The 9,652-nt window shown below is 42.2% G+C and overlaps 1 protein-coding gene across 3 annotated transcripts; it reads left to right on the top strand.

The window, feature by feature from the left end:
* The first annotated feature begins 2,256 nt into the window (after positions 1 to 2,256).
* On the top strand, positions 2,257 to 8,160 carry LOC121474952 (membrane-spanning 4-domains subfamily A member 4A-like). Of its 3 annotated transcripts, none has more exons than XM_041728110.1 (7): positions 2,257 to 2,374; positions 5,032 to 5,167; positions 5,549 to 5,683; positions 5,888 to 5,944; positions 6,495 to 6,611; positions 7,466 to 7,567; positions 7,952 to 8,160. In XM_041728110.1, the coding sequence occupies exons 1-7, from the start codon at positions 2,304 to 2,306 to the stop codon at positions 8,033 to 8,035; spliced, it is 702 nt and encodes a 233-aa protein (XP_041584044.1). In that variant the 5' UTR covers positions 2,257 to 2,303; the 3' UTR covers positions 8,036 to 8,160. The 3 variants fall into 3 exon arrangements, with proteins under 3 accessions (XP_041584044.1, XP_041584045.1, XP_041584043.1); XM_041728111.1 differs by having other exon boundaries at positions 7,668 to 8,083; XM_041728109.1 differs by having other exon boundaries at positions 7,466 to 8,083.
* Positions 8,161 to 9,652: the final 1,492 nt, after the last annotated feature.

Raw genomic sequence — 9,652 nt, 5'->3', positions numbered from 1 at the left:
TTTCTTTATTGGAGCGTGGTATTTGAAGCAAAAATCTGCAAATTAGGTGTGCTTGTTACTGGGGTGTTGTTCTTTAAAGTACTCTCAACGGAAAGAGCAGGTTAATAGGTGTGCACGCTGACCCCTGTAAACTTTATCTATAAATATTCCCGGGTATATCCACCTGTGTCTATCTTAGCTGAAACATGAGTCCATACTGATTTCTCCATCTCTAATAGGTTGCCACGTCGATCATTCTAGACTTCTCCCCTGGCCCGTCCATAACGTCCCATTCCAACAATGAGAAACCCGGCTTCCGCAATCCACCATCCACTTAGTTGTTCAATTCCAGCATCTGTGTATAGTAGTTTTACACTTGACTGACAACATTAATGCCTGCTGTAGGCTGGCTGTTTGTCTCCTCAAAATTAATAAGTTGAAAAGCTAAATCTCCAATGTGACGATATTTGGAGGTGGGGCCTGTAGGAGGTGACTAGGTCATGAGGGAAGAGTCCTCATAAATAAGATGAGTGCCTTTTACAAAAGAGACCCCGGAAGGCCACCTTGCCTCTTTTTGCCCTATAAGGACTGTGAGGTCTGTGAACCAGGCAGTGGGCCCCCATCAGACACTAAATCTGCCTACACCTTGATCTTAGATTTCCAAGACCCCAAAATTGTGAGAAATAAAATTTTGCTGTGTATAAGCAATTCAGTATAGTATTGTTAGAAAGAGCAGCCCAAAAAGACTAAAATAACACAGAATTATTTAAAGAAGATTTTAAACTCAAGACAACAAATTCAAACAAACCAACAGAAAAATAGAAGACACAACAGTCAATTCCAATAAAAGCAAAAAATATATGAAAAGAAGCTCGCCACCATTTTCAGCCCATAGAATGGGTACAAATTGATCTCTTGTATACTGTTTGTTTTTAATCTCTTATAAAACCAAGAACTGGACAAGATGTGAAGCAATAGTAACAGCAGTCATCACGTATTCCAGGAAGTAAGATCTTAGAAAGATGACTTTAGAGAATAATTTAAGAATATCCTGTGGTAGGAGGTGTGCACAATTTAAGACATAGACCTTGCAAATTATTTCCCAGTATATAAAGAGACATGCACCAGAATGTTCTGAGTTGGGTTTCTGCTGAAATAAAAATATTGCAAGAACTGTAAATTTTATCAACATGTGAGGAAAAAAATGTTTGTATTTACACAGTTAAATATGGTAAAATAATTAATATGAATAAAAGCCACACCTTATGATAGAGAGTGAAAAATGCTCTTCGAAGATGAAGGAAAACATGATAAAATGCATATTTTAAAAACACAATCATAATATATTAGTGAACTTGATTAAGGACAACTTTACTTTAGTCTGCCCATAGCCTAACAGAATGCACTCCCTTTCACAGACTTTCAAAACTGGAGAAAGATGTAAGGAGCAGAGCACTGAAAATCAATCCGGAAAAAAAATCTGATTTGTATTTAATGTTATATTTTGTAGAAAATAAGTGGAATTAAAAAAAAAAAACCAAACTTTTTGGATCTGATTTCTATCTCTTGATCTTCTGAAGCAATTGGTTCTCTGATTTTAAAAAAAAAAGAATTAATAAGCCATAAAATAAATGGAATATCCCCCCTGATTTTCCCAATTGATGGGACCCAGGGCTGTGGGTAAATATTTGAAAAATTGTCTTGGAAAAGACGCTAGAACATCACATGTGACATCTCAAGTAAAATCATAATCATAATCAATAAGAGTAGTGGTTGAAGAGTTCTCTAGTGTGACCAAGAGCTATCACAAGGGTTGGTTAGTGACTTTAAATAGGCTCCACCCAGGGGCATGGAGCCCAGTGCGGGGCCTGAGCTCAAGACCTGAGCCCAAGAGCAGGAGGCTTAGCCTACTTAGCCACCCAGGCACCCCAGCATCTTTTTTTAGTATATCCAGTCATAGCGGTTAGTGATTTTCGTCCTGATGTTTGTTAACAAGTATTAATTTGTGGTAATTTAAACTTATTCTTAGCTGCAGTTTGGGCTTTGGGATAAAAGTCAATCACTTGTCCTCATGTGACTGAGGTTTTGAGATGAAACACCTTAAATACTTAAGAAAACCGCCCAGGAGGGCAATCAAGATCTGAAAGCAAGTTTCTGTTGGTTTATTCTTGCTTCGCTATCTCATGCGAGCACTGGTTTAATTCAGGAAATTTCCTCGCAGCTGCCCTTTGGTAGGCGGGTACGATGACCCACAGGAAGCGGCAGTGACTGCAGAGCTGAAGGTGGTCATCCCACTACTCTTCAGATCAGACTCTTCAGGGGAGATGGTTTTAAGGAACGATGGTCAGGAGGAGCTCTCACCTCCCATTTGGTGCACTTCTAGAGAGATACAAAGGTAGGCAGAGCTCACTTTCTATTCTCAGCTTCCAGGAAGAGTTCTGGGTTCAGCTATTGGCGGGTGACATGCGGGAAGGTGGGTCAAAGGTGTCTGGTAAAGGCCGAGGTGAGAATGAGCTTTGGGATGAGTTGGCCTGCTCCTGACCAGGCTTTCGAAGGGCAGGTTCTCGCCTACGTGGGCGTGAATGTCCAGGCTGCGGAGTTGTGCCCTGTTCAACATTTACTTCAAAGGGAAAATATTAGCTAACTTCCAGAATAAATGGAATCTGAGCCAGAGAAATTGAAGGAAGGGAAAAGGAAGAAGTGGCGGGTTAACGGTATCAGTAGAACCCCCCCTCCCTGGTAAATGGCTCTGCTGAGTCTATTCACGTGCGGAAGGCAGCTCAACACACCCCGGCTTCACCCTTGACCTGATCTCAGAGGGAAACTGTGAAAACTTGATGATGTAAGGGAACTTCACTAGCCCATCCGTATTCCCTGTGCAATGGTAGAGATACTGCTCTTTTAGGGTGCCTGGGTAGTCAGCCGGTTAAGTGTCCAGCTATTGATCTCAGCTCAGATCTTCATCATCTCAGGGTGGTGAGTTCAAGCCCTGTGTTGGGCTCTATGCTGGGCATGGAGTGTACTTAAAAGAAAAGGAAAAGAAATATTATTCTTTCTTGAGACACAGAAGATCATATGCTAACATGTTTTGACATTGCCCCGTAGCTATGAGTTTTAAACACGTGCAAAAATTATCTGGGACCCAATGTAACCTGAGGTGGCAAGTTTAGGTTTTGTCTTCAGGGTGTTTTACTGAGACCTGGATCCTGATCACTGAACAGATAGTCGCCAAGGCTCTGTCCGTGTTCTTTTTCCCAGACAGAGGTAGTGAAGCTACTGTTCGAGTCTATTTGTAATGACCCTGTTTGTGTGGGAGAATATGCAGGAATGAGCAAGGTTTTTTTTCCTTTAAGACAAAAAAATGACACAGAAACTAGGAGATACAGACAAACGAGACTCATTAGAGGTCACATCAGAATGAAGGCAGAGTCTGTCCGGCAGCGTGAACAAGGGTGCGTCAGTGATTTATTGCCACAGTAACGGTGCATAACAAGTAGCTCCTGAAACTTACTGGCTTAAAGCCACAAACACGCATATTGCTGACGAGTCTGCACGTGGGTGTGGATGGTTCTTCTAAAATCCCCTGGGGTCACTCACATGCGTGAGGGCCTATAATTGCTACCTGATTTGGGATGACTCCCCACGAGATGAAGGCTACGACTTCTCTCATTTCCAGTGTCTCTTATCCTTGAGCAAGGGGGCCCAGCTAGTTTTTCTTAGCCACGCATGAGCTCAAGAGCCTGTGCTTTTAAGACATTTGCTGATATCTCCTTGGCCAAGGTCAATCACAAGGCCAACATCAACATTGAGAGAGGAAGAAAATATATTCCACCTTTTAATGGGGGCAGCGGCAAAGTCATGTGGCCCTGGTCTGAACGCAGGGAAAGGTAAAGGATAAAGGCTGTCGGTGCAACAAACCTATCTGCAGGGCTGCTATGCAACAATGAACAAGAGCCCTGAAGGCCATTCGGAGTTGGCCCGGCCATCAGAGCTCTTAATAAATCGTCACTATGCTTGTAGCAAAGGGCAACATTAGCGAAGGCCAGTTTGCCAGAGAAGGTGAAGTCTCATTTGGTTCAAACATGGAAATGCCGACTGACATTTTCCGTACATGGAAAGTGAAGATTCTCATTTTACGTAGTTTCTATTCCCGTGCACTTACACATTCATGATATAAATTAAAAATGTGTTCCCTTTTACTGTATTGTAGGCTTCCCATTGACAGGAATTACGTATGTTTGGTTCATTGCTATATTCCTAGCAACAAAACCTATAATAGGGTCTGGCACATAGTAGATATTTAATCAATATTTGTTGACTGACTGAATGAGTGGATAGTACTCTTGTGAACAGCAGCCACGATACATGGCTCTTACAGGATTCTACATGATTCATTTTCCATCAGTCATTTTTTTCTAGAAGATATAAATGTAAGCATTCTGTGTGTATATTTATTATATCAAATTTTAATAATAATACAATTTTTTAAAATGATGCTAACTATCTACTAAGTACTTAGGAGGCACCAGGCACCCAGTTCCAAGTTTTATGCATACAGATCTGTGGAATCATAGATGTATGAGAAACAAAAGGAGGCAGGTACCACAATCACCCCCTTTTTATGATTTTATGATTTATTTATTTATTAAAATATTTAATTAATTTATTTATTTGAGAGATAAAGAGCTAGAGAGCTGGGGGGAGAGGCTGAGGAACAGGGAATGAATGGCAGGCACATTCTGCACCAAGCATGGAGCCCACCTTGGGGCTCCATCTCATGACCCTGAGACCATGTTCTGAGCTGAAACCAGGAGTTGGATGCTCGATTGACTGAGCCACCCCGGTACCCCTCCCCCACCATTTTATAATTTTAAAAACCGAAGCATGGAGATGGTTTATACAGCGCGTGACTGGAATTATAACTCCGGTAGAGTAACTTAGCATCACAGCAGACTGTCTCATGATACCATTCTCCCCAAAGGCTGCTTTTCATGTCTAGAAGAAACGGGTTGGAGAGTGAGTCTGTTTTCTGTAAAATGTTTACATTTACAGTGCTAGAGACTGTGTTAATACACCAGAAGGAACACCTGGAGGGTTTGGCCCGAATCCTCTACAGAAAAACGTCATCCAAGAAGACCAAACAGACAACCTGAAGACCTTCCTTAAGGGGGAGCCCCAAATCCTGGGGGTGAGTGAGCTTGGCCTCCAAGCATAGTATTTGCGGAGATAGTGGATTCCAGAGAGAACAGTTTTCCTTTGTGACGCCTGAGCCATGATTAACTGTGTCCTAAGCTGACTCCATAAACCTCTCAGTGGCAGGAAAGAGATTTAAAAAAAAAAATCAGAAGTACTGTAATCTGAAAGGAAAATGCATTTCTGTAATGAAAGGGGTAAAAAAAAGTTATCCTAAGATCTTTCTAAACAGCCTTGCACTTGAGGAAAGGCCGTGGATTCCTAGGGGTTTCATCCTGGGAGCCCTTTCAAAACCAGCTGTGTGTCAAGACCACAAAACCTTCTTCCTAGAGACCTGCAAGCTTCATGCTCTGAGCATCTTCTTCTTCGCTCCCAGGTGGCCCAGATTCTGATTGGTCTGATGAAAGTGTGCCTGTTTGCTACAAATCAGTGTTTCTATTATTCTGACTTCAGTTATTGGTGTCATCCCTTGAGCATGATCTCAGGATATCCGATATGGGGATCCTTCTTTGTGAGTACACCTTACCCCCCTCGGTGATCGCAGTCTGCAAATACTCCTTCCAGCCTTCTCTTTCCAAAACCCAATGACTTGACCTGGGATTTTACTTCTTAGAGCGAAATATATGACTAACTGCATTGGGGTTCGGATGATCTCTGGTTCGGGTGGCAGTGCAGGGGCAGGCCCACCAGGCTGAGTGGCTCCCTCCATTTTTAGTTCCTCATATCCGGAGCAGTGTCTATTGCTGCTGGAAGAAACAGGACACTGAACCTGGTAAGTACTTCCGGGGCCCAAAGCACAAGCAGAATCAGGCAGCAGGTGCACTCTAGCTCAAGACAAAAGAAATAATCCCCAATTCTCTGAATCATCTGGGCTCTACGGGGTCGTGGCAAATTCCTCCATGAGGAAACTGAGGTTTGACGTACTTTTTCCACCCCTATCATCTGACATTCCGTCCCTGGAATTAATTTGTGAACATAGAATCCAATGCTTCAGCCCATGCTCCTCCTTCTTTCTTAGACTTAGGAGAATTATTTGAGAATGTGTCTTCAACCCCTTAAAGATAAGTGAATGTGGGGATCCCTGGGTGGCTCAGCGGTTTAGCGCCTGCCTTTGGCCTAGGGCGTGATCCTGGAGTCCTGGGATCGAGTCCCACATCGGGCTCCCTGCATGGAGCCTGCTTCTCCCTTGCCTGTGTCTCTGCCTCTCTCTCTCTGTCTATCATAAATGAATAAATCAATCTTAAAAAAAATAAGTGAATGTTTTTGTGTTTTCCAAAGAGAGGAAGAGCGTGAAACAGGTGACACCGATCATTGTCTTCCAGATCAAGGGCAGCCTGGGAATGAACACGCTCAGTGCTGTGGTTGGAGGAATAGGGACAATCATATCAACAGGAGAACTGACTGTGGAACTTAAGTCAGAAAGAAGGTGTCTTATTTTTGTAAGTGTTTGCGAGCTGCTTTGATTTTCTGAAACTCTGTTTATATTATCTAAATGTATATTTGCCTGAGGTGATTGTCTCTTAGTTGATCCTGGCGTATCGTGACAAGCCAGAAGATCCAGGACTCTGATCTCATGAGGAGAATTTTCAGCCCCTTTCTGCTGGGACCTACCAGGATGGTTACCTTTTTTCTCTCATTCTTCACTGAACACAGTTACATTAGAAAAAAAATTTTTTTACATTTTTTAAAATTTAAGTTCAATTTGTTATACATATAGTATACCATCCAGTGCTCCTAAGGATCTTTTTATAAAGTCTCCAGGTTCAAGTTGAGGTGGCAGCAGGCTGCTGTGCTGGCTCAGTGAGCTCAGTGTCATTTGCAGGCGGTGGTGGTGGGGAGGAGAGGCAGGGCCCCAAGCCGAGATGCTCAGAACCTCTGGGGTGTGCTATGTAAAAGGAAAGGACAGTGATGTCCCTTTCCTAGGCCTGGAGGTTCTCTGATCTTTAGATGAGAAAAAAGCATAAACTCATACAGGGAAGTGGTTATAAGGAAAAAAACTTGAAGCAGACCACATAGAGAATTTCTAAGCCAAAAAAACCTAAGGAAACACATCTGATTTAATCTGAATTTCCCTGCACTTAACAGAGATCCGGAGTAGAACTCCTCTCAGTCATTGTAGGATCTTCTTGTCAATTTTTCTTTTTTGGTTTGTTATGAGAGAGAATGTACCTGTTTCTAAAGTGGAGGAAGAGTCACATTGGAATCAGATAATCCAAGGCCTGCAGAAGCTCCATCTATTAATTATGTTCCTTTCCTTTTTCCCTCTTTCCTTGTGGCATCTGTTTCTTTTTAGAGGGCATTTGAGACTGTGATACTGGTCCTTTCCCTCCTGGAAGTCAGCATCGCCATCTCTCTTTCTGTGTTTGGGTGCAAGGTGACCTGCTTTGTCTCACAGGTGAGTGCTCAGGACCTGAGGGAGGGTTCACATGTGGCGAGTGATGCTGAGTCTGTGTTTGTTTCTTTCACTGTCTCTTCTCTCCGAACGGATGGGAAAGATAAAGGAGCAGAGTGGAGGAAGGACGGCCGTGATGTGACTTCTTCCTGAAACTAGAGAACACAGCAGAACGCAGAGATAGAGCGATGGCAGGTGTTTCCAGGAGTCTCATAGATCTTGCTGGATATTGATCTTTATCTAGTGAGGGTCTAAGGCTCCGAGGAACAGATATTTAACTCTTAGGTCCCAGGATACAGAAAAGAAGGTGTTCCCAGGATGGATGTGAATCCCTCTAGCTGAAAGAGTACGTGCATAACTCTGTGTATGATTCTCAATCTCCAACAGGTGGTGGTCATCCAGTCAACCAATGACAAGGTGCCCTCAGTAACGGCCCCTTATGAACATGTTTATGAGGAGCTGGAGTTTTAACAGAATTGTTCCTGCTTTTAGAAAAGTCATTCATTGTGCGTCACTAAGTCAATAATAGCTTGCCTGCCAGGAAGTGCTCACATCTGTGCACAAGAACAGTTATTACAAAACCAAATAAAATACATTTTTTCCCTCTATTGTGCCGATTGTGATTTTGAATCCCATCCTCCCACATCGTCCCAAAACCAGTCATATGCCTGGGATGCACAGTATCATTTCTCTTGATAACTCTTAAAGAAACTATGCCACACACACAGGAAAGTGAGCAGATCACTATAACACCTGGCCAATTTCTTTTTTTTTTAAGATTTTTATTTTTAAGTAATTTCTACACCTAACATGGGGCTCAAACTTATGACCCAGAGATCAAGAGCCACATGCACTACCAACTAAGCCAGCCAGGCACCTCCAATTTTTAGATAAATAGGAAGTGAACATCACTTGTGTCAATGAGTTAACATTATCAAAGTTCCTGAAGACTGAGTGCTCCTTTTCACTCACTAAGATCCCCAGGGTAACTGCAGTCTTGACTTTTACAACCAATGTGAGTTTTATCCATCTTTGAATTATATAAAATGGAATCTTGGGATCTGTATAACTGAGTATGCGTACTGAATATGGCTCCTCTCTTCTAGCGTGCTCGTCAACTTCACTCATGCCATTGCCAGTGGCAGTAGTTTATTCATGCCGCTGCAAGATATTCTATTTTAAGACTTATGGAACAAGCTATAACCTATTTAGTATTGATGAATATTTGAGATACTTCCATTCGGGATGAACAGTGCTGTGCATGAAAACTGTACCTCTATACCTTGGTACAGGTATGTGTTCAGTTCCACTGGAATTGCTAGGTCATATCCAAATTGCATATCACACGCACATGCCTTCTAGCACTCCCTGAATTCCAGTCATTGTACATTTTCACCTTGACATTTGTGATTTTCATTTTAACCATCTTGATGTAGTTGTTCACATTGTAATACTTTTAATATTATCTATTAAAAAATAAATGGTATTTTAATTTTTATTTATTTTTTTAAAGATTTTATTTATTTACTCACGAGAGACACAGAGAGAGAGAGAGAGGCAGAGACACAGGCAGAAGGAGAAGCAGGCTCCATGCAGGGAGTCTGACGTGGGACTCGATCCTGGGTCTCCAGGATCACACCTTGGGCCGAAGGCGGTGTTAAACCGCTGAGCCACCCGGGCTGCCCAATAAATGGTATTTTTAAATAATACGATTTATAAAAAAAAAAAAAATTGCGAAAGATAGTAAAGAGTGTTCCCATACAACCTAAATCAGTTGACATCTTACATTAGTGTAATGAACCAATATTCATACATTATCATTAACTAAGCATTATTACTATTATTCAGATTTCTTTAGTTTGCAGCTAGCGCCCTTTTCCTGTTCCAAGATCCCAACCAAGACACCACATTGCATTGGCTGCCATGTTTCCTCGGGCTCCTCTTGGCTGTGACGAATCTCAAGACTCGGGTTTTGATGACCTTGATAGTTTTGTGGAATCCTGGTCAAGTATTTTGTAAAATAGCCCTCGACTGGAGTTGTCTGACTTTTCTTTCTCATGTTTAGACTAGTTTTGAGTTTGGGGAAGA

The sequence above is a fragment of the Vulpes lagopus genome, chromosome 13 (assembly GCF_018345385.1).
Source record: "Vulpes lagopus strain Blue_001 chromosome 13, ASM1834538v1, whole genome shotgun sequence".
In the NCBI taxonomy this organism is placed as follows: domain Eukaryota; kingdom Metazoa; phylum Chordata; class Mammalia; order Carnivora; family Canidae; genus Vulpes; species Vulpes lagopus.
Note: the sequence above shows the minus strand (reverse complement) of the source record. Positions and strands in the feature narration are given on the sequence as shown.